This window comes from Akebia trifoliata, chromosome 5, assembly GCF_017979445.1.
Source record: "Akebia trifoliata isolate Shusen 1 chromosome 5, ASM1797944v1, whole genome shotgun sequence".
NCBI lineage: Eukaryota > Viridiplantae > Streptophyta > Magnoliopsida > Ranunculales > Lardizabalaceae > Akebia > Akebia trifoliata.
The window spans coordinates 455,064-480,041 of record NC_141379.1 but is presented as its reverse complement, the minus strand read 5'-3'; the positions used below and the strand labels follow the sequence as shown (position 1 = coordinate 480,041).

The 24,978-nt window shown below is 37.4% G+C and overlaps 3 protein-coding genes across 3 annotated transcripts; 2 read left to right on the top strand and 1 right to left on the bottom strand.

The window, feature by feature from the left end:
* The first annotated feature begins 2,891 nt into the window (after positions 1 to 2,891).
* On the top strand, positions 2,892 to 7,241 carry LOC147400753 (Major facilitator superfamily protein). The gene is made up of 5 exons (XM_086441757.1): positions 2,892 to 3,070; positions 3,863 to 4,105; positions 4,289 to 4,506; positions 5,541 to 6,121; positions 6,235 to 7,241. Exons 2-5 carry the CDS (start codon positions 3,865 to 3,867, stop codon positions 7,121 to 7,123), a joined length of 1,929 nt encoding a protein of 642 aa, XP_086297883.1. The 5' UTR covers positions 2,892 to 3,070; positions 3,863 to 3,864; the 3' UTR covers positions 7,124 to 7,241.
* Positions 7,242 to 8,777: 1,536 nt separating this feature from the next.
* On the top strand, positions 8,778 to 18,374 carry LOC147400752 (uncharacterized). Its single transcript, XM_086441756.1, has 8 exons — positions 8,778 to 9,081; positions 11,198 to 11,628; positions 11,757 to 11,893; positions 13,561 to 13,674; positions 13,777 to 13,860; positions 14,835 to 14,979; positions 16,013 to 16,173; positions 16,285 to 18,374. The coding sequence occupies exons 2-8, from the start codon at positions 11,308 to 11,310 to the stop codon at positions 17,939 to 17,941; spliced, it is 2,619 nt and encodes an 872-aa protein (XP_086297882.1). The 5' UTR covers positions 8,778 to 9,081; positions 11,198 to 11,307; the 3' UTR covers positions 17,942 to 18,374.
* Positions 18,375 to 20,070: 1,696 nt separating this feature from the next.
* Positions 20,071 to 24,622, bottom strand: LOC147400751 (LRR receptor-like serine/threonine-protein kinase RPK2). The gene is made up of 2 exons (XM_086441755.1): positions 21,056 to 24,622; positions 20,071 to 20,489 (listed from the first exon to the last, which is right to left on the bottom strand). Exon 1 carries the CDS (start codon positions 24,231 to 24,233, stop codon positions 21,135 to 21,137), a length of 3,099 nt encoding a protein of 1,032 aa, XP_086297881.1. The 5' UTR covers positions 24,234 to 24,622; the 3' UTR covers positions 20,071 to 20,489; positions 21,056 to 21,134.
* Positions 24,623 to 24,978: the final 356 nt, after the last annotated feature.

Below are 24,978 nucleotides of genomic sequence, written 5' to 3'. Positions count from 1 at the left end.
TTTATCAAGAAATCTAATTTGCCTCGTACTCCCTTCTCAACCCCTTTTTATTATTGTAATTTAATAATCATTGATAGAATAGGAGAAAGAGACTAATAAAAAAAACAAAAGATTTGAAGGAAATGATTGAAGTATCTTTTTTTATGCTTTGCAGGATTAGTGGTTAGTAGAAGAAAATGTTAAGGAGGTTTGAACCTAAGTCCTTAAGAACAACCTTCACAACACCTTACTACTTAGCTCACTTAGCTCAGGAAATAGTTGTAGATAATAAATTGATAATTTCATGAACTTGTAAGACACAATCTACAAAGCAAATCAAGAAAAGGATTGACGTTTTTTAGGTGAAGCGAAACATTCCTTAAACATACTGAAAGAGGGGATGGGGAGACAAAAAAATAAAAAAAACACTTAGATTGAATAGTAAAGGTAAAATATGAAATTATATATGGTGATTTTTTATGTAATTGAATGAAGAAATATGATTTGTTTAGTCAATTTCGAGCTTTTAAGATAAGGTTCCAACGATGACAAGGAACCGTGATGAATGATCCGAGAATATTCATAGAAGTTTGTGGTATTAAGGGGTTCATTGCTTCATCGATACATCAGCCCTCATCATTCTCCAATTGTCCAATCGTTGTCAATTAATTATGGTCCTCTCACGTCCTATCTACCATCTCTCAAAGAGAGTAACTCCTGGGGCTAAACCATTTGTCAACACCTATCTTTGTTGACCTAACTTTCTAATGGAAAATCTTTAGGGACTTTGTTTTTCACTGTGATTCTCAGTATATTAATGTGATAGTCATAGATTCTTTCGTCGAGATACAAGTAAAAACATCTATGGTTATGTGACTACTTCCATGTTAAAAATGTGAGAATCACAATAAATCCCTGTGTCACCCCAGCATTACTCCTTTCCAATCCAATCCATATGTTTAGTCACGGGTCATCAAGTGGTTTTGTCTATTAGGTTAGAGATAAAATAGAATGGGAGAATTCATGGCTTCGTGAAATTGTTGATTGAGTCGTGATAATATGTCTTGCTAGGTGGCATACTTAATTGACTCTCTGGTATGATAAGTTTGAGAATCGTAAATTTGTACATCACAGGATACAAATCTACGATTTCCAAGCCTGTCCCTGTCAAGGAGTCAATTGAGTATGTCACTTGGTGAGTCATATTATTAGGACTCTTGTTGATTTGATACTCACTATTTGACGTTTTCAGATGTTTTGATATTCAATTTTGAATTTTTTCCCCTAATTCCTAATTGTCCACATACATTGTATTAAAATGCCTAATTTTGTTCTTCTTCTAAAGGAATAATGCTGAAGTGATCTCAATATCGCACTTTCCTCACGTGGAAGTGTGTAGGATTTTTTTATTTATTTTTAAATATAACTGATTAAGAAAAATGATCTCCTTGAGATGAATTATAAATCAACATTGAGGAATTCTATATACGTTCTCAAATGTTTGCCATAATTTTTTTAAATATGTCAAATGACTAAATATGAAATTATTTTTTAACAAACATGATACTTAACTTACATCTCTCTATCATCCCCCCTTTTTTTCCCAATCAATTTTCTCGGTAAAATCTGATTTGGATTGTTTTTGTATGAGATTTTTGTTTTAACTTGATCCAAAAACAAAAACTAAAGATCCTGAGAGAAATGTTGGATCATCTTAAGAAAAATTTTAAAGTTTGAAAATTTATCTGAAATCATTTACTGATGCGACAAAACATAAGCAGCCTGTACATGACTAACGTGGCAAGAGCACATAACCCTAGATATTTTTTCCTTGTGTATCTTGAAGAAAAATATCTATGCTTTTTTGCCCTTGCCACACCAGCATCATATATTTTGCTACATCGATTAATCGAGACTCATTTGTTAAAAAATAGAATTCAAGGCTTTTACTTGTCTAACACAAGTCACCATCTCTAACTAGCTAAATCAAATAGTGAATCAACTCATAATGAAGTAATTTGTAGTAAGGTAATATTGGGATCGTGGAACCCAATGAACTTGTACAAATTAATTTGCGAATCCGATTGTTACGATTTGTTGAATTTTATAATTGGGTTCAACGAGCCAAATAGTGAAGGTTCAATGTATTGTTAGAGAAATTTGACTACACCTTCGAGACATGTTGGAGTGACTTTGAAATTCACCATGTTTCACACTTTGTTGATTAGAGGTGCACACAAAATCATGCATGCTTTTTTGGAAAAATGTTAAAGTAACATTGAAATCATTGTTTCACACATTGCTAATAGGGATGTGTGTACATAATCCTAGATATTTCTCACCAAGATACGAGTGAGAAGTATCTATGGTTATGTGCACGTTAATGTGTGAAACAATGTCACGTTAATATTACTCCAGCACAATTTAATGCTGTTCACTCATATCTCGATGAAAAGCATGTAATTCGGTACACATCCACGTCAACAAAGTGTCAAAGGGAGTGAAAAGTATCTAATTCGGTAGACATGCACGTCAACCAAGTGTGAAAGGGAGTGAGTTCAAGGTCAGTCCAGCATTTTCCTATCTTCTTACTCTTCACACACACACCAACGAACCCGATTTACTTGAGCGGTAGAACGGAAACCCGAATTCGAACTAAGGTAACAAAGGTTTAACCAACTATATCATTCCACGTTTAGTTTCTACCAAACAAAGCACTTTACTTTTCTAAAGGACACGTGGCAGTTTCTAATTGATTTAATAGCTTAATATCTTCGTTTAATAATGGCAAATCTGTCCGCAGTGGGAGGATTATCAAAATTTTCTAATAATAAGAACAATCTGTGTGGGGCCCACATGCTATCTTACGCGTTGGGGTAAATGTCTACATTTCGATCTCAAGATAGTTTCATCCAACCAACAGATTGTGAAATCTAGGGTTTCAAGAACCCTAAGCCCCACAAATCAATTACTCTTAATATCAATTCGACCCACTTGTTTGTGCTCTAATTACTCTACAGGGACAACAATGGCGTTATATGAAGCTCAACAGATCAAACGGTGGTGTTTCATCTCCCAGCCTCCTGTACAGGTTCGCATTAATGGCACTTCGCTCTACTTCTCTCACTCGCTTTTCACTATCATTTATAGCGTTAGCTCGGTTGATTGGATCTTCACGTGTTTGTTGGACCCCCTATATTGATGATTTATCAGTATTTCACGACTATAAGTAGCTCAAAGCGTCATAAGCGATGGAGACACTCAGTCGCAATTTTTGTTGGGTGGATTTGGGTCTTGTATTTTAGATTTTTAGGATCTGTGTATTAGTTAGCCGACAAAATTTGCACTATTTCGACCGAATTTGAGTTCACATCTCGGTGGGATGGAAATTAGCTGTTTTTGGACGTCATTTCTCATTTCATTTGTAGGGTTTTGTGTGTCAGAGATGATTTGTTTTTTATTTATATAGTTTATGGGATTGGGTTTTTGGTTGGAAGGATTAATTGTTTGAGTAGAATATTTCTGTGCACTTTAGGAAATCAGGTCTGCGTCTAAGTCTCCATCTCAAATTGTTTAAAGGCCCATTTTCCCCCATTTTATTAGAGTTGCATTGAGGTGTGGGTGTCATTTGACGGGTTTTTCAGTTTTAAGAAGAGGACCTGTGTGAGTTTGAAGAAATTAGGTTTCAAATTGTCCTGAAAGCTCTCGAAATGTTGTCCATTTTGTTTGACCTGTCGAGTTAAGTAGGTATCATTTCGCCGGGTTTCACTCATAAGAGGAGGAACTTCGTAGGTTTGAAAAAAAAAAAACAGTTTTTTTTTTTTTGGAATCCGAGGAAGGAAATCAGTTTTTTTTTTTCTGTTTCTCTTCTGTTACTTGCTAGGTATGGGAACCGAAGAAATTAAGTCTCCTGAAACATTGCCAGAGGTATCAGGGGAGTTAGATGGGAGTTCCGATTCGTTTCGGAGAAAGAAACTTGGGGTTTATTTCGTCGAGAGCGATGAGAGACCCACAGCCATTGGTGGAGATTATATTAGAGGAGGAACTACTCCAGTTAATATCCATCGAAAACCCATTACCGATCTCTCAAAGACAGGGGGTTGGATTGCCGCCTTCTTCATTTTTGGTATAGATTCACTCTTCATGGTTTGTAAAATTATGTGTTAATTATTAATAATATCATCATTTATCCAGGAAGTAAAGAAAATATTGTTACCTGGTTTTGCCTATAATTTTTCTCATGGATTTTTATTTGATTTATCGCGTTTTGAGCATTTATCGTGTTTCGTGTTGCTTGATATTTGTGTAGGGAACGAGATGGCAGAGAGAATGGCTTATTTCGGCCTTTCGGTTAATATGGTGGCATTTATGTTCTATGTCATGCATAGGCCTTTTTCCAGTTCTGCAAATGCAGTGAACATTTTCTTGGGGATATCACAGGCTTCATCTGTGCTCGGTGGTTTTCTTGCTGATGCATATCTTGGTCGATATTGGACAATAGCAATCTTCACGACAATCTATCTTGCGGTAAGATATGCCTTCTAAACCCCGTAAACATAAAATATTGATTATTTGGGTACATGTTAAACCTCGATGATATTAAAGTTTGAAATATGAGAATCATCACCTGCACATTATTATAAATATTTTTTTGATAGAAAAATGGAGGATGAGAGGGCCTCCAAAACAAAGAACAAAATCAGCTGTTTACCTTACAAATTGAATCCCATATAAAAACAAAATTCTCAAAGAACACTTACTCTAAACTCATAAAACAACTTACACCAAAAGGGCTGCCTTCAGGAACATGGATTTAGGTGGTGCATGGCTGTCATCAGCTCGTGTGTACGTGCATGCATGCGTGCTACATCATTGAAACCTCATCCTAAAAATCTGTGGTCGGCTGAATGAGTCAAATTCCTACAAACTTGTCTAATGTTGATTCAAGTGTATTTATATCCATGCGCATCACCTTGTCCATGCCTTTTTGGCATTCCTCTTGGTCTTTAAGGCTTTCAAATTGCACGTTTGTTCTGGTTGGGGTGTTGGCCTTGTTTCCACCCAGTCTATTGTCTTCAACCCACCCACACGAACATACCAACACCTAGAGAACATAAAATAGGGCAGACTCGACCCGAGATCCATTCGTTTTGGGCCTATAATTTTTCCGGGTTGGATTTTAAAATAAGAATCATGGGTCACTGGTTGACTTTGGAGCTGAAAATATAGAACTGAGATGAATCTAGATCTAAGATACATTAAGAGCTGAATCTGAATTTAGGTATGGTTCAACACATTCAATGTTAGATTTGGATCCTGGTATTCTGACCTGAGTTAGCTTGTCGGTTTGGATTGGATCCTAAACTGGGTTTTAGTTTTTATATCTGATAATTATTGTAAATTATTTTGGATTGGGTATCATGCGTCTTGGGTTCCCAATAGTTTTGATTTTGTAGGAAGTTTTCATATAATGAGTGTTTTTTTTTTTTTTGATGAGTGTAATATATTGAATGAAAGAAAATAAAGTACAATGAGTGATTTTCTTATCTTCAATTCTGCAGGGTCTGACTGGAATAACTTTGTGCGCCACAATGAATGTATTTGTGCCAAATCAAGGTCAATGTGATCAGTTTTCCCTACTTTTGGGTGCTTGTGAGCCGGCAAAACCATGGCAGATGCTGTACCTCTATGCTGTCCTTTATGTCACGGGATTTGGAGCCGCAGGGATAAGACCCTGTGTTTCCTCATTTGGAGCTGATCAGTTTGACGAAAGGAGTAGAGATTACAAAGCTCACTTGGATAGGTTTTTCAATTTCTTCTACCTTTCTGTCACCGTTGGGGCAATTGTGGCATTCACTATAGTTGTCTACATTCAAATTAACCATGGATGGGGTTCTGCTTTTGGTTCCTTAGCCATTGCTATGGGCATTTCGAATATGGTTTTCTTTTTAGGTACACCATTATACAGGCACAGATTGCCAGGTGGCAGCCCTCTGACACGGGTTGCCCAGGTCCTCGTTGCTGCCTTTCGGAAGAGAAGCAAATCTTTTGATAGCAGCGAGTTGGTGGGACTGTATGAGGTTCCAGGGAAACGATCTGCTATAAAGGGTAGTGGAAAGATAGTTCACACCGAGGATTTTAGGTATAAAGGTCTTATCCATCTTCGTATCACTCTAATGAATTTATTTCTATGGTGATATATGAGTCTCATTTTGTTTTATTTTTTGATAATTAATTAGCATTTTTGTCTCATAGATGTTTGGACAAGGCAGCTCTACAACTGAAAGAGGATGGTGTTAATCCTAGCCCTTGGAAACTTTGCACTGTCACCCAAGTAGAAGAAGTCAAGATACTATTGAAACTTCTTCCAATACCGGCTTGCACTATAACGCTCAACCTAATCTTAACCGAGTTTCTAACTTTATCAGTTCAGCAAGCATATACCTTAAACACCCACATGGGACATCTGAAACTCCCTGTTACGTGTATGCCCGTCTTTCCTGGCCTTAGCATTTTTCTTTTACTCTCTCTCTATTACTCCGTCTTTGTTCCACTGTTTCGCCGTATCACTGGGCACCCTCACGGGGCTTCTCAGCTTCAAAGGGTTGGTATTGGTTTGGCAGTATCGATCCTCTCCGTTGCATGGGCTGCAATTTTCGAGAGGTACAGAAGAGATTATGCAGTCAAACACGGGTACGAGACTATTTTCCTAACTGCCATGCCCAACCTAAGCGCGTTTTGGTTGTTGATCCAGTACTGCCTGATTGGCATAGCTGAAGTATTTTGCATTGTGGGACTTTTAGAATTTCTCTATCAGGAGGCACCCGATGCCATGAGAAGTATTGGATCTGCTTATGCTGCTGTTGCTGGGGGCTTGGGTTGCTTTGCGGCCTCTATATTGAACAGCATTATCAAATCTATCACGGGGAATTCAAACACAGGGGAGCCGTCATGGCTGTCCCAGAACATAAATACTGGTAGATTTGATTACTTCTATGGGCTTCTTACGGTTATGAGTGTGATCAATTTCTGTGTTTTTCTCTATTCAGCAAATAGGTACAAATACAGGGTTGAACAACGAGTGGTGGTGACGGGTGAAGAAAATGAAACAAAGATGGTGGTCAATCCATTGGGAGTTACATAAATAGGAAGATGGAAATGAGGCCATTAAGTGTAATTTTCTGGAGTATGTATAAGCTATCCAATTGCAAAGGACAAAATCAAATTATTTTGATTATATATCGGTGTTGGGGTTCATTTCATTTTGTAACTGTTCATGTGTTATGGTCTCTGTGTGTTAGGATAACCTTCCTAGGTTTAGATGTCTACATAAGGGTATTGCACACGATCCTCAAAACCTTGGACTGTTAAGTTCTAATTCGATAACTTTGCAAATACAGGCTCAAGCCCGAGTCCATGGTTGTATTGGTTTGCAAGTGTTTGGTTCGATCGAATCTTCTGAAGTTCAAAACTAGCACATCTTTCATTGGAAATTTAATCGATAGGAGGATTGATGGGGCAAGCTTGTTATGGTTTTAAATTTTAAGTATGACACAGAACTTACAAATATATAGCCCTTTTCCATGCAATGAAGATAAATGAGAAGTGTTTTTGGTGCAAATTGAATGTTCGAAGACGAATATTCCGAAAAGAATAGAATAAGGTAGGGACTTAAAAGACATGTAATGAGGTAGGGACTAGAAGACATGTAAAGCTCCTTTCTGTCATTATGTGTGTTTCCTACTAGGAAATTCAATTTTGCCTGCTTTTATTTTGATATTTTGGTTGGGAAAATGATTTTTGATTGAAACAAAGTTTGCCCATAATCAAAATGGGAAAATGACTTTTCAAAGGCAAGAAAACTTGAGGTTGATCAAGAGTATCTTTCATCAAAAACCCATTTTTTATTCACTCAAATGTGAGCAATCCATTTTAATTGGGATATTGTTTCCTTTCTTTGAATATTATTTGCCAAGAAATTGATTTCTCATGAAAAAAAACAAGACGAACCCTAAATATTAGAACAAGTTATAGGATTATATGGTGGGTCCTAATAGGGGAAAATGTATTGAGATTTCCTTAATTTTGTTTTGTTTTGTTGTATCTCAAATATTATCTTATAATCTCAATTTCTCCAACACTTCAAATTTACAAATCCTCTTTAACCACCACCCACCATTACTTGATTAATATCGCTGGCCCTAAATATGGCAATCATATTGAACTTTCCTTTTATGTCAAGACGCGTGCCTTCAAATATTATCTCTGGATCTCGATTTCATAAACACCTCAAATATGAGAATCCTCCTTAACAACCCAACATTGCATGATTAATGTCATCGACCGACTTTCCTTTTTGGTTAAGAACACAACTTCAAATTTTATTTTTTACAGCATCTATTTCTCAAACATTTTAAATTTACAATTTCATTTTAACCAACCAACACTGATTTTATGGATCACTACTCTTCAATTTCTTCAACATTATTAACCTTTGCATATATTATAAATAAATATCAGTGATATGGTATGATTTTACAATTTAATCATTGATGTTTATTCATAAAATAATGGTGTTGTAATATCATGTGTGCTTATATTTATTTGCTTTTTAGACCAATCTTATCAAGACACGTAGTCAATGGTCCCATTCCCACCCAATCACAAGGGCGAGTCCATCCACTCTCATATCTGCCACGTGTCACATATACGTACATATATATATATATATATATATATATATATATATTTTATATATTATTATATAACAGTAATAATTATTTTTCCATGATTGACCATGCCATATAATAGCCAGGGCCAATGGCTTGAGCCGATCGCGCCCACGCATGACGAAGATTAAATGCACAAAAGGCATTAAACGGTTCCGAGAAACCACGCCTCTCTCTCTCCGAACGAATTGGATTAGAAACAAAACCAGCCCACTCTCTCTCTAAAACCAGAGATTTTTTCTCCGAAAGAACTCTTCGTCCCAAGATTCCTTCTCTCGCAAGGCTTATCTAATTCTCCTTCCCGCGAGTCCGTATTCCTCTCGCACTCTTTGATTTCTCTTTATTTCTTCGAGTAACATTGAAGATATTACAGGTATTATTCGGGCTCTCGTTGATTTTTATTTGCTTCGGTTTCTAGGGTTTTTTTTTTTTTTTTTTTTGAATATCACAAGCTTTAGATTCTGTGTCCATGGAGATTTAGTTCTGGATTGGATGTTTTAGTGGTTTTGCTTGATATTATCTTCACGCATGGATGGAATTTGATGTTTTCTGGTATCGATTCTGTGGTTAATTTCACATCCGAATCTGTTATTTTCTCTTTGTTATTATTATTATTTTTTTTTTTTTTTTCAAGATTTGTGGAATGTAATTTTTATTTTTGGAGTGTATTTGAGTGGTTTGGGATGGATTGAGTTCCAGATTTCTAGTGACTTTGAGGATTGCTAGAGCTTGTTTTGATCTAGGTAGGTTTAGATTTGGAGCATGAATTTGATATATCTGCAGCTTGAACATGGAGATTTATCTGGTTAGTTTTGTTACATAAATTGAGCAAAGTATAGGGTTCAAATTCAAAATTTGGTTATTGGGAAGATGTGAAAATTGTGCCTATGGATTTTGCTTTGTTTGAAATAGATTGATATTGGGTGATGATTGTGGTTCTTCGTGATCCTATATGTTTTACTAACATAGGATATACTGAAATAGTGGGAAAATGTGAGTTCTTAGGGAAAATTGGTAAAGTGTGAATTCTCTTAGAAGCATAAAGTAAATAATATAATCTGACATTTTTTTCCCTGATAAAGAATGGGCCAAAAACTATTAACTACTTTTTTTTTATATAAGTAAATGCAATTGTATTAAAACTTGGCCGATGACCAACAAGAAGTACAAAAGAAACAATTACAAGGGAACCCGACTCGCTCACGTCAATCTACAAACTCACTCCCATCTCCCCATAAAGTCCTTGAAGAGCACACCTTTAAATTCCTCAAAAGCTTTACACTAATAGAACAAAAAACCTTTGGCCGACACAATAATACTATCTTGAGTCGCCTTCTTTCCTTCATTACAGCTAGAATGATAATATTGGAGTGCTTGACATCCTATCTCACGGTGATTCCATTTCCTCCCCTAAAAAACTTAGCCTTGCCATGTGATTGTTGATTCAGGTAAATCAGATGCTCATTGGACTCACGTAACAAAGCCTGATAGGGCTCTTTGATGTTCTAGTTAGGAGAGTTGAGCTGACAATAGATGTTAATTATGATGCATTAAATAAAATATTCCAACCATTTACTTATGGGAGGGGATGCCCTTTGATAGGCGGAGATCCCTCTCCTTGTCTTGCATTTTGAAAAAATGTTGCTTGCATATCAAACTTTTGAAAGGTGTCTTCAATCTATCCGCAGTGGTGATAGATTGGTGTGCTTGCAATAGAAAGTGTGTTGTGATAGGATTGATTGAAAGTTTTGTACCATGTCGGAATGTCTTGGCTCGGCTGAGACTAGAATGAAACATCGAATGTTTGGTTATTATCTCGGTTAGGAGAACTCGGTTTTTCCTCACCATTACAATGACTCGATGCGAGATTTTAAACCTTGGTTGTGTAGGCCTTAGTGGGATTGTGGACTCTGCACACATGGGTGAAGATGATTGCCTTTGATCACCTCTATTGTGAGAGATCACAATGTGTAAAATGCCTTTTGTGAATTTCTAATCCGTTGAAATGATTACTTTTTGTTTTGGGGCGGAGGTTACATGTAACAGTTGCTCTTTGGGATGTTGTACCAGTTGGGGTGCTAATTTCTTGGATAAAATCTTAACACGGTGAATTTCAATAACAACTCAGTTTTTGGCGTATAACTTAATTGCTACTTGTTGTGCGATCAAACTAAGGTACTCAAATATAAATGCAAGTATTGGTAAGGAAACAAGGATTATAATAGGTCGATACCATTATTTAATTTTTATAATTTTAAATTAAAAAAAAAAAATTAGTTAACAAATTTTTCATATCAAAAAATAGATACGGAAATTGTTAGGGGCAATATACGATAAGAAATGAGAAATGATGTAGTATAATTATTTGTCTAGAACGCCTTTGTCGTGCTTGATTATATCACTCAAATTATATGCATGTTAATATGAACAATATACTGTTTTTGTGAATTATGATCCAAATGAACTGACGATATGCTTTGTTGATGAAGGCACTTAGTATGCCTGTTCCAGAGGAGAAACATTTTTCAACACAGACCAGGGAGGAGTCTGATACATTTAAATAACACTTTGGTGGGAATTCTTTAACATAGTCTGCAAAATGGCTGCTGGTCAACAAAAAAGGCGTTTGAATGCTTCTAGTGTCGTAAGTTGCAATTTACAGGAGCAATATAGAGCAAAGAAGAAAAAATATGTGGAATCAACAGAAGATCTGTTGAACCTGAGGTCGCACATATCTCTTGAATGGGATAACAATCAAAAGAGGGCTGTGGCCAAGAGGGAGCAAGTTGGAATAACATGGAGACACTTGGCTCCGTTTATTGATTCTGTTTCTCATTGCCACAGAAGCTTGGCAGATGTTTTTGCTGTTCCTCAGGAAATTTTTGAATTGGAGGGTATGACTGAGGTGTTATCATGTGAGGTAAATATAATTCTACATCTATGTTTATCATTAAGCTTCTTATATATGTTTATATTCCATTGGAGGTTAGGGCATGAACCTTAATTGTTTAATTGATTTTATGCATTTCCTGTGGGATTAATCTTCAGGTTTGGGATACTCATCTTTCAGAAACTGAGAGAAATCTTCTCACGCAGTTTCTTCCCCAAGGAACAGATGCAGACCAAGCAGTGAAATCATTGCTTATGGGGGAAAATCTTCACTTTGGGAATCCTTTCCTCGATTGGCAAGTTTGTATAACTCTATTTTCTAAAGCTTACCACTAACCTAACTTCGCATTTTTTTATCAGTAAAAAATATTATAAAGAAAAATGGAGGTTGAGATGACTAATCACAGCCTAACGTTTTATTTTCACCATCTACTATATTAAATAGATAATGGTACCACACACGCCTCATCATTTTATATCTTATGGAGGTCGAATAAAATCAGACAATCTACAACTACTTTATTTAGTTAGTGCTTAACAAATTATATGCTCAAATAATATCTACACTAGAATTTTTTTTTTCTAGCTCATGGTCCTTTTTTATGGGTAGGTGAGTACATTTTTTGGTTGCAGTTTACAATTTGTATTGCTCTACAAATTTCTGACTGCTATCTTTAGTGGAACACCTTGGATTTCAGGGTACCAATCGTTAAAGAAATTAGTCATTTTACACTTTTTTTCTATGTTGTATGGACTCTTCTGAAAGGTTGAAGAAACCATGTTGGGCATGTTTTGGATTCAGACACTCCAATTGTCCTTGATGCACCTGTCATCATCATGCACACATTGTAGCTTTATGTAATTTCTAGTTGCCTACAGATTCAGGACATTCTAGTACTTTTTTGCTCATTTTCTCTGTTTTCTGGATCTTTTCATCTAGCTTTATTATTGTCCTGTAATTTTGAGTGTTGTCAGGTTATTTAGGCCAAGATTCATAGGCAGGAACTTATACTTTTTCGTCTTGTTTCTATCTTATGAAAAGGTTAAAACATTGATACTGTAGTCATCTTTCTTTATTATGCTTGAGTGGTCTTTCGTCAACTTTAACCTCAGATAGTAACGTATCACCAAAAGAAAATGGAAATCAGGTATTAAAATGATCAATGAGCCTTTCTAGCTTTTCTGAGCACGTGTTTCATTATTGTTTTACAACTTAATAGGCTGCCAGTCTTGTTTGTCTATTTTGGTTTTTCTTCTCACCATTTTGGCGCATGTTCATTGCATATGCTTTGTGTTTCACCCATTTCTGAGTAAGCTAATCGTTACTACTGGTCAAACAGACCCTGTTTGACTTCATTATGATGCTACATTGTCCATCACTTAAATTAGCTGTCCATTTGACTTTAGTTCAACAAATAAAACTTAGGAAGATGGCATTTGATTAGTGGCTAGAATTTAGTAGGACCAGGTGTACGAGAACTGGAGGAAGAATATAAAATAGGAACAAGTCACAACAAATAACTAACTCTGGCATAATGGTTGAATAATGTTTGCAATGGCTGTTTATCATTCTTCTCTATGCTTCGTCTGTCCGAATAGCTTTGCGATTCTCTTGGGTTGTTACAATATTCACACATTTTGTTGCTAGTGTTTCCTCATTTATCTTCTCTTGGAAATTGCTGCTATTTCCATTCAGTATTCCATCTACTGTCCCACCTCTTTACTCCATGCTACCTCAGGCAGCCTCATACTTAAATAGAGGATGCTTTCCCACCGATCATCTCAATTGTTTTGCTTCTTCTTGATTAAATTAATGTTTTATACTGAGGAATTCTGGGAAGTTCCATAAGACAGAATTCTTATGTACATATAGATTCTTTTGATGAACATGTTCATTGTTTGATGCCTTGTAATTTTCACCTTTTATCGAGTCGATTTGTTTATGTCAAGCATTTACTTGCAGGGGTGCGTCTCTTTGTTCTGGTAATCTTCATCCAGATGCTGCTCTTTGTCGGGAGAAGTGTTTCAGGACCAACAAGAAAGCTTACTATTCGGAGTTGCAGAAGTATCATAATGAGTATGTAAATTTTAGGAAAGGTCATCTTGCACTTTGTATTGCTTAGTGTCTGCTTTTGCACTGGTTTGTATTGCTGTGACATGGTTGTGCTTGATCTGGCAGTATTGTGGAGAACTTACAGAAGTGGAAGGAAAGATGGACAAGCTGCAAGGATCCTGAAAAGGATATTGTCCAGAAGATATGGAGGTTTCTATTCTTTGCCTTGTGATCTAAATTATGCATTAGATTTTATAGACCAACTTCTTAATATATTACTTTGGTCAGGATTTACTGTAATGGCTGTCAAGTTTTCCTTAGATTATCTTAAGGTCCAACAATATCATAGTAGGAAACAGGTATACTCTTAATATATACCTTGGAAAGTCGTGACTGAAGTTAGTTTGACCCCGTTGATGTATAACAATGTAGTCAAATCTTCGCCTAGGCATCACGTAAGTGGGGCAGTAAGCTTAGCCAGGATATTGTTTCATATATTTAACTCAAAGAAAATTTTGTATGCATTCAATGATCAAACGATTTGAATCCTGGTTCGATCTGAGTTGTACTCTGTATGAATTTACTATCGGATACAATTATGACAAGCACCTATTCTTAACACCTTTGAGAAACAAAAAGACGCTGAAGCAAATAGATTTATAGATTTTATTCATTCCATTACCGTTGACACATTATGGCTCAAGTGATGTCCTTAGTAGGACCCTTCATATGGTATGTCCTTCACCCAATCCCTCTGCATATGTGCCATGTTTTTGACACATGTAGGTTGGGGAAGGGGTTATACATGCAGACATCCATCCAAGTTATTCTTTCATTTGTTGAATGTTTCCTGGTTATTAGATCATTGTTTGTCTTACATCACACCATTCTCTCATCATGTTTTCCGTAGTGTGACTACACAATATGCTCACTCTCACTCTTTGAAGTGAAGCTGTTAGGGAATAAGATGCATCATATTATGATGCATTTTATACCCTTAACAGAAACAAAATTGAGTCTGTTGCCCAGGTGAATGGACTTTGAACTTTTTAATCTGTTTAATAATCCATGGTTGTGTCATCTGTTTTTAGAAACTAAATTGAGGCATGTAAGCAGTCTGTTAATTTCTAAATAGTGACATTATGGTAGTGAAAGTTTCTAAATCAGTGTTCTCTGGTGTCTAGGAAAGGATTTGTGAAGGACAAGGATACAAAATCATCGTCGGTTTATGAAATGCCTGAGGTGGCAGCAAGTTCCAGAAAAGAAGAAAAGGCACACAAGCTTTGCATCCGTTCTGGTGACAGCGCCAAATATATGTCTTATTTCAAGGTTGGAAAATTGCTTCTTTATTTCACATAATTTATGTATGGATACGAAAACATTTTGTACGTAATTTTGAAGGAACTATTATTTAGGTTCTTTTCTTTGTTCTTGTTTTTATATGTGAAATTCTAGAATGATCATAACTGAATGAGTTGTCAAATCTTTAAGATTTCTGCAGTTCATCTCAAGGAAAATCCTGAGAGATATTGATGATCAATTCGAGGACGCGTGCTTTTCTTCCCCTTACTTTTTTTAATTTTTTATAAATACATAAAGCTTACTCGAAAGGAACATATTGTGAGGTTCAACCGGACAGGGTTAAAAGACTTGACATAGTAAGCTCAGTCAAGTGTTCACAGATTCTCAAGTAGCAGGACTTGACCTAGCTGTATCAATCTCAACAATGGCACGACACACTGAAACTTGTATGCCAGATGCGTGTAAGGGCACAGATCCTGGTTTTGGAAACAAGGGTATAATTCTTTATTTCTAGAAATCGAGGATACAGACATGGATATGGTTAAGTATGTTGATGCCATAAGTTATTTTTTAAAGAGAAAGTAAATTATGTATTATTTACACCATCCAAACGAAATGAAACTTTTAGTCTTGCAAAATTGTGTTGGCAAAACAAATAAGAAAATTGTTAAGAGCTAAGAGATAACCCAAGGCACAATAGGAAATAAAAAAAAAAAAAAAAAAAATCTTAGGTAGGCATACCAGTTCAGTAATCCTTACCAATGTGAAAATCATATTTTATCGATATGGGATATATTGGCATGATGTAGTTTCAGAATATCATTGTACTCAAAACAATATTCCGAACCTTGTGAGGTACCAAGTTCCTTACCGACAAGTCCAATTTCTTGTTCATTTTTAGAGCTTCTCCAACTTTTGAGTTGGTTAGCTTTAACATTTGAAAAAAAGTAAAAATAAGTCTAGGTTATTGCAGACATTCCAAAATTCTTTTGCTGAAGTGAGCAAGTGTAATTCTCTCTGTTTGAATTCTTCGACCGATAGTCTGCCTTCTTTATCTCAGATAAGCAGGAAACAACATCAACTTGTTAAGAGGATAAAGCAGTCTGGTGATGGTATTCAATCCAAGTCTCTTAACCGCATATTGGGTGACATCAAAAGTTTTCATGTACAACCATATGGAGTATTTGAGGAAGAAGAATGCAATAAATTGCATGATCACTGGTTAGTGTTTGTCAAGTAATAAGTTATTTGTATTCAGCTTGAACCACTCCTGGGTTTCCTTTCCTTATTCTTTGTCCTTGTCTTTTAATTTACTGGTTACATGTTATGTAGGTCACAGTTGGCAAAAAGAGATCTCCCAAAAGCTTTTGCAAACTGGACAGAAAGGCATTTGCAGAGACAGCAATGGAGGAAGTCTTTGGACCAAGAAATGGCAGAAACGAAGAAACCTTTGGTGGATGAGGAGAAAGTGAACCCTGATAGCTGGCTTCAAGAAGACAGAGACAACATAGAAACAGACCATGAAGACACAGTGGAGACACCGAACTATAAATCTGATGAAGAATTAGTACCTCATTCCACACACGGTGAGCCTCTCCAGTGTATTCCTTCACTCAATGATCACTACGAGCCCAATCCCATGTATATAGAGTCGGAGGGGTGCAGCCAAGACTTCTTAAAACCAGGGACTGCTGTTCCAGCTATGTCAGAATTTTTAAGAAATATGAGTCCCACAGAGGATGCTAGTGAACAGGCTCTTTCAGACGCTTCTGCTGAAGACTCTATTCCTCACTCCGAACACAGTCAGCCACATCAGAGAAGTCCGCTTAATGGTCACCATGAGATCGCCCCCATTAATATGGAACAGGGAGACCAAGACATCATAAAACCAGAAGGTTCTGCACCAACTCTTCCAGAGTTCTTGAGAAATACATACCCCAAAGAGGATGCTGTTGGACAGGAAGTTTTCGTTCCTTCTGCTAAAGATGTCTGGCCATCAGTTTCCATGCCAGATTCGTACTATCATCCTATGCCTGGAAGCTGTGGATACACATCAGCCAGTTCACTTGGACAACAACAAACACTTGAAGAGCGGCCAACCCGCATGTTTGATTTGGAAACTGACATACTCCAGCAGGATGCAGGACATCCATTGTTACCCAGTACATCTAATATTATGGGGTCATCTTTTAACATTAGGGACAACGGTTCGTTCTTTGCTTCGTGCACAAGTCAAAATCCGAGTGAACTCCAGCCCTTTCTCAAGGGGCAAGGAATGTTATCGTCTTACTCACATGAGCACAAACAACAACCAGGGTTACATCTGCCAGGAGCAAGCAATGGATCGCTAGAAAATTATCATCATCCTGGGCATTTCCGGGAGCAGCAGCTGCAGATGATGGAACCGATGAGAGCCAGCGATTTTGGCATGCATCAGATCATCCAAAAGAACTTGTATTCCAATGGTGGGAGATACCCTAATCCAAGCCAAGAACACTTCTTGCCGGTTGACATGCAGGATTGGGTGGCTATTGATCCTATCCATGTATCGGCATCATTCCGGCCTCCCTTAAATGGCAGTAGTTTCTTGGGTCAGAACTGGTTTCCTGGCGAACATCGGACTCGTGGGGGCTGGTCCACAATGGGTGTTTCTGGGAACCCAGGCATGTGTTTGGGAAACAGAAGCAGTGCAGATGAGGGACTGTATAGTGTTCTTCCTCAATCTAACAAATTACAGTCTCCTTGTGATTCTCTGAGAGCTGCTCAGCAGTATAACACTCCAGCAGCAAATTTTTTAAGCAGGGACATTTCAAGAAATAGTGAAACAGCTCATCAACTAAACAACTTGACTGGGCATGAAGCCGCTACGGCTACTGCTACTGCTACTGCCCTGAGAGCAAACAATATGTCATGGATGAATATGCCACACCAGAATTCTGATCTTCACGATACGATTGGGAAACCATTCTTGAGGTCGTGGAATCAATAGAAATACATTTCAGAATGTCAGAAGGTTAGATCTTCACATATGTGGTCTAAGTAGAAGATTTGATGACTGGATGCAGATTACAAGAGGGCAGTTTTGGGAGAAAGTGTTTGATTTGAAATATGAAACACTACTAAATCAAGGTTTTGTACTTTGTATATACAACAGCCTGATCAACTACATGTGCATAGTTAGAGAGAGAGAGGGTGGTTGGAGAAAAGCAATGGAAAAGATGGAAGAACCAAGTAATCTCTTCTTTGATAGGTAAGTAAACCATATAAATTTATTTTATTCTGATCGAAAAACTTACTCTACTGGGTAATTTTTTTTTCTTTTTCTTTTGGGGTACAAAGCAATAGAAGTGAGGGCTTTTATACTCAATAAAACTTCCCTTATGACCCTATTATAGAATTTCTTTCATGTTTGATGTTCTGCACTTCTCAAATTTCATGGGCACTCACTGGAAATAACTATGAACAGTGGATGTGACCTTGTCTATGGTACTGAAGCAAAAACCCTTCTTTTCTGTTTGTCCTTATATTGGGGAAAAAGTTGATTAGAAGAGCATTAAAGAGGGTTATTTAGGGGATTGTTTCCGTGTTCATTGATTGAGTCGTGATAATCTGACGCCCCTGTGTGATATACGCCCCCCTACGCCCCCATCACAGAACCGTAGATCATTTGCCTTGGGATACATAAGAAAAAGATTTATGGTTCTGTGTATCCTGAGGCAAATGATCTACAGTTCTGTGATGGGGACATCTGAAAATCATGGGTTTTATTGATGGTATGATTACAGCTGAGGTGTGGTTTTCATGTCAGAGGTAGTTTATTTTCGATATTTCATTTTTGTAGTTTTTTTTTTCCCTGGGGTTGGTCTCCGGTAGCTGGGTAGACTCATTATCCATTACTTATCTTTTATGAAGCCTCTTACACATCAGAGTTTGCTCTTGAACGCTGAAAAGCAGACCTTTATTTCTCATCTTGTATTAGAAAACAAGAATTTAAGCACATCATATGAAATGATATATCAAATGACATATCTGATCACCCGGCATATGGAGGGTCTCATGGCGGCATAAATGCTTTTCAGGACTGAATAACATTGTTTTGTTCTGTGTCACCAAAATATGACGCAAAGCCATTAAAAGACAGTGGAGGAGCTTGTAGAATACATATATTTTTAGATTTTTCTAATCGGTTCAGGTCGTCTTGCAAAATTATCTTCAAGACCCATTGAATTGCAGATATTTATATATTTTACTTTATTAAAAAAAAAAAAAAAAAAACTCTTGCAGCAGCATAATCCTCCATACCTCCATGGCTCCACATGGATGAAGTGTGTCATGGTTGAGTTGCACGCAAGAATCCTTGGATTATAGCTTGCTCTGCCTTCCCTCTGCTTTAAAGTATAAACAATGGGTGGTCGTGTGTGTTGCATAGAGATCACGATGAAAGGAAAAATGGGCCAATATATCCAATACCATCTATGCTGATCACAAGTCATTGTTGGTGATGTGTCGTTGCTCTATTGTGGAATTCCAAGGTGCAGAAGGAATGATGCCCCATTGTAACAATCAAGATTGTACAGAAGCTCACCATGCTAGAATAACCTTAAAATTGACATTGATTCTCACATTGCTGATGTGGAGGTGCACACATAACCATAAATGTTTTTCACTCGTATCTTAATGAAAAGCATCTATGATGCTGTACGTACATCCACATTAGCACTATGAGAATCGATATCAATTTTAATGTTACTTCAGCATTTTCCTTTGGATAAGGTTGAAGTTCCTATTGTACCAGAGATCAATTATTTGGAGTGAATTTTAGTAGTGATCGATCAAAATGTAAGTGGAATCATTTACAAAATTAAAACAAAACATGCGTTTGAACAGGATCCCTAGTAGTTCTGATACTTTGTTTTACCAAATGAAACCAGTACAACAAAACCCATTTTTGATGGGTTCTGCTTGAACAGGGCACGTGGCAGTTGGTACACTCATTGACCAATGAGTGTTTCATCTGCCATTTATGGAACCAAAACAGCCTGATCGACAAGTGCTAGCAAGTTGTATTGGAGCATTTCTTGTAAGGACCCGTAAAGCCCATTATTTGAAAAATAAAAATAATCAATCAATTATAGAATATTGGGGATCATATAGGTTATATACAGCCCAATTGTGTTAACCATTCTGATATCACATCAAACTTGCCAAACATGCGAAGTGCCCATCTGGTTGACTGGAGACTTTAATGTGCTATATATTCCACATTCCAAGTATAGGATTTTAATGTGGCTATATAGGCCAAGCAGCATTTTTGACCCATTCTGCAGAAAACATGTCAAAATCTTTGTCGAGAGCGCTTAATAGGATATCACATCTGGTGCCATAAGGAAGGATGAAAATTGGCAGTGAACCTCATCTGTGTGGACAGTGGACTGGGGGGTTGTTAATAAGTGACCCTTCAGACTTCCAGCTCATAGGTGCCGCCTTTGGACAATAATAGAAAGTTATAGGAGTAGCATTTCCCAGTAAGACTTCACCTAGAAATTTGTCTCATATCCATTAGTATTACAATATAAGATTTTGTTATCGTGTGAAGGGTAATAAATACACTTGGAAATTGGAATCTAATAAGGGTATTTTAGTATTTAAAAAAAAAATAAAGGTCATTTTTGGTACAAAAATCAGCCTATTCCGAAACTTCTAACCTATATAGGACAAAAATCATTGTCACAAAGATTTATCATTTTCTATGAATTCGAGGTGTAGGACACTGCATCACCCCATGAAGAAAGTTAATGCCGACATTTTTTTTTCAAACAAATCTCAATTTATTCAAATATTTTAATTTCAACTAACTACTTGGTGAAGGCGTGAACCTTTTTACATGTTCCGATTGATATTCCTAACTTCTTCTATCTTCTAATCTATAGAATTACATTTCAATTATCAGGGGAAAATGAAGCAATGAATCAAAAGGGGTTCTAGCTACAAATAAATTGGAACAAATATGATATTTATTTCTATTTTCCAATATTTAAACTTGGTACTAGAAGATGCAAGAAGGGTTAATCAAATGGAAATTTCGAGAGATGAATGAACTGACCTTCATGTCGCTGATTTCTGAAGTATAATGGACATCATGATGTACTCTACATGGTGTTGCAGCTCTCCAGATCAAATGATCAACCTTCAGGAAGTCTAAGCTGTTTCAATTTCTCGGCAACTTGCTTCATTGACAGCCGAATAGAAAGCGATTCCACTGTGCATACTGATGCTAGTCTTAACATCCCCAATAAATTCTCTCTGGGCCCTGTCTCCCAAAGCTCAGGAGAGAAAAGCTCAGATGAGCGCCCCTCTTTGATCAACAACTCTGCCCACGCAACAATATTAAACCCGTTCCCATACTCAGAGAACGAAGGGTCAAGAGACCTCTTCCCCGACATCAATTCCAAGAGCACGACACCGAAGCTATAAACGTCTGCCTTGTCTGACACTCTACACGTGGTTGCATACTCAGGTGCCACGTATCCGAATGTGCCTGCCACATCTGTAGTAGCGTGGGTCTCGGAAACTTCTAGAAGCCTTGCTAAACCAAAATCGGAAAGGTAAGCATTAAGTTTCTCATCAAGCAAGATATTGCTTGGTTTGATGTCCCGATGGACTATCCGGGGAACACACGAGTAATGAAGATAAGCTAGTGCTTGTGCTATGTCTAAAGCTATCTTGTGAATCACCGGCCACTTTACACTATTACCTGATCTGTCATGAATGAAGGTTTCAAGATTTCCACCTGAGAGATAATTGTAGATTAGAAACATCTCTGATTCACCCATATGGTATCCGATAAGAGTTACAAGGTTCTTATGTCGAATCCTTCCTAAAGTTCTGATCTCTGCATCGAACTGTTGAACACCTTGAAATCTTCCTATAAAAAGCCTCTTCACGGCTACTAGGAAACCCGGGACCAACTCTGCCTTGTACGTTGCCCCAAAGCCACCTGTACCAATCAGGTTCCGAACACTGAAATTCCCCGTTGTCCTAACCAAATTATCGTAATTCAACTCAGTCGGAACATCTGTAAATGTCACCACTACTTTCCTTCTTAGGCTCGCGACCCTACTACGTTTTCTCCTTCCACAGACCAGGACTAGAACCAATACCAAGAGAATTACAACTACAACCGATGCAGTGACCACCATTGCAATCATAAATGACTTCAGTTTACTTCTTTGGTTGTTTTTATGAACTTCAAGTGGGAAAGGAAGGCCAGATGGGGTTTCTGAGTTTGGATCAAGGCATGGCTGCAGTAATATATTCCCTTTGAAGTGATCACAATCAATCAAGTGTCGAAGATGGGGTATAGGACCAGAAAGGTTGTTGAAAGAAACATCAAGCTTGGTAAGATTTGCTAGAGAAGAGAACGATGAAGGGATCTCCCCAAAAAGTTTATTGTGATCAAGCAACAACTCTTCAAGTTCAGTTGCATTTGCTAAACTCTCAGGGATAGATCCGGTTAGAGCATTTCCAGATAGATCGAGAACAATAAGAGAGGCCAATTGACCAAGCACCTTTGGAATTTCTCCTGTTAAACTATTTCCTCTTAAATCAAGATATCGAAGCATCAGTGAACCACCAATACCAGGAGGGATTGGCCCACCCAATTTATTGTATGTGGCTTCAAACTCCGTAAGCTGCAAACAATTGAAAAGCAAACCTTGAGAGAGCCCACCCGATATCTGATTGACACTCAGATTAACCGCAAAGGCCTGTAGATCTCTACAGACTGAAAAAAGCTCACCTGGAAGAGATCCATTAAACTTGTTATCGTTCAGAAATAAACTGTATGAGGGTTTACGATTGATTGGAAAGAACCCATCTCCAAATGACAACAATGGTAATGAACCGGTAAAACTATTCCAACTAAAATCATGGAGAACTACAAAGTCTTCACCGAACATCGATCCAAATTCCTTTTTCATCTGAGAACCCCAGTGAGTGTTCTTGATATTTTCCTTCTCAAAAAAATTACCATTGTTAGCACAACTACTCTGGGGGAATCTTGGAAAGGAATTGAATAATGAATTGCGGCTGACATTAAAGTAAACCATACATGGCACTCGAAGCTGAGAAGGGAGGGATCCTCGCAAAGAATTCGAACTCAGATCTAAAAAAGATAAATTTTTACAGAGTCCCATCCTTTGTGGTACCAAACCAGTTATATAGTTTTGCCCTAGATTGAGTACTTGAAGTTTACATGAATCAGTCCAATTATGCGGCAATCGACCACCAAGATTTGCTCTTGGAGCCCAGAAAATCTCAAGGTTCAGAATCAACAATATCTCAGAAGGAATTCCTCCAACAAAAGCATTGAATTCTCCTCTAACACCTACCACAGAACTATCACCAACAGATTCAAAATCAACCAAATTTGTCAAAATTAGAACAGAAAGCTTTTGGCATTCCGCCAGCTCTTTTGGGATCCTACCAGTGAGACTGTTTCGAGAAATATCTAGAACTCGAAGTTCAGAAATCCGGCCAATCTCTTCCGGAATCTGACCTTCAAGAATGTTCCCATCAATCAAAAGAAACCTCAGATTCGAGCAGTTACCAATTTCAGGTGGAATCTTATCCACCAAAAAATTACCAGAAAGCTTCAAATGAACAAGAGAATCACATCTACTAAACGGATCAATATTAATTCCACCATTAAGCTGATTATACGATAAATCAATAGCACTGATTCCAGAAAAACCAATCAATTTCCATGGAATTGGACCGGAAAGCAAATTATTAGATAAATTAACAACTCTAAGAGACAAGAGATTGCTTATCTGATGAGGAATCTGTCCAGAAAAATTATTTCCTTGAAGCTCGAGAATCTTAAGATGTCGAAGTCTTCCGACCTCCACCGGAATCTCTCCGTAGAACGCATTGTAAGGTATCGACAGAATTCGAAGTTCAGTGAGATTTCCAATCGCAGAATCTAGGGTTCCGGAGAGAACGTAATCTTTTCTGGTGAAATTGTAGCCTGATTCTGGTGACCAAGTCGTCATGCTTCCGGTGATGTTAAGAGTCGTTACTCTGCCAGAAATTCTATCGCATGTAATTCCATACCAATCACAGTGATTTTTCGCTGGAATCCAATCAGAAATCAAGTTCGATGGATTGAAAGAAACAGAACTTTTGAAGGCGAGGAGCGACATTGCATCTGTTGAGAGAGAGTTCACCGATTTTGAAACGCAGAACACTAAGAACAAAAACAGAAGCTCTAAGACCGCCATTTCCACTGAAAAAAATCGCAGAGATGTGAGATTCCGATCGTCTACACTCGCTTTAATCCATTGCGGTGGTGGAGATGATAAGAGTGAAGTAATCTTGCTCGACAAATTACTGCCTCAACGATGAGGTCTTGATACTTAGGGACGAAGAGTTGCAGTTACAGTGAAGGTTTGGCCGGGAAAAATGGCGGATTAAGGTTTTCTCTGTCAGTTTTTCCGAATTACGAATCGAAAGCCTACGTTGGAATCGAGCGAAAACGACTATTTTTTAGTGATTTTCTTACCGTAGTTCGTAGTGTAGAATCTGACACACGAAGAAACTTCTTTATCAAATATTTGATAAAGACACCTTAAAATGCCACGCTTCATCCATCATCCTCACATTTTATTTTGATATTTAGCTTGCCAAGGAAATGTGTATTTTGAGATTATCTTAGTTCCTAAAATTCATAGATTATAAGTTGAATGTGATAAATAATGTGAGGTGGTGATCAAAATGAATGTTTCCGCGATACTTATAAAATGTCAAGTTACTTGTGTCTTAACTCTAAGGGATTGGTCTAGTGACAAGTCGACCTTTGATAAGCACCTCAAGAAGGATAGGTCAAGTGTTCGAAACCCCACAAAATAGTGAATTCTTTGGGATCACTCCTCTATGGTCTGATTGAGCTTCGATTCAATCAGTAGCACATAGAATTTTCTGGAAAGGTGGTGCGTGCGATCGTGAGATTAATCTCGACATTTCGTG

Coding starts and splice junctions, on each gene's coding strand:
- LOC147400753 (XM_086441757.1), top strand. CDS start 3,865: ATGGGAACCGAAGAAATTAAGTCTCCTGAAACATTGCCAGAGGTATCA. Junction 4,106..4,288: donor TGCCGCCTTCTTCATTTTTG/GTATAGATTCAC, acceptor ATATTTGTGTAG/GGAACGAGATGGCAGAGAGA. Junction 6,122..6,234: donor GTTCACACCGAGGATTTTAG/GTATAAAGGTCT, acceptor TTTGTCTCATAG/ATGTTTGGACAAGGCAGCTC.
- LOC147400751 (XM_086441755.1), bottom strand. CDS start 24,233: ATGGCGGTCTTAGAGCTTCTGTTTTTGTTCTTAGTGTTCTGCGTTTCA.
- LOC147400752 (XM_086441756.1), top strand. CDS start 11,308: ATGGCTGCTGGTCAACAAAAAAGGCGTTTGAATGCTTCTAGTGTCGTA. Junction 11,629..11,756: donor CTGAGGTGTTATCATGTGAG/GTAAATATAATT, acceptor ATTAATCTTCAG/GTTTGGGATACTCATCTTTC. Junction 13,861..14,834: donor ATTGTCCAGAAGATATGGAG/GTTTCTATTCTT, acceptor TCTGGTGTCTAG/GAAAGGATTTGTGAAGGACA.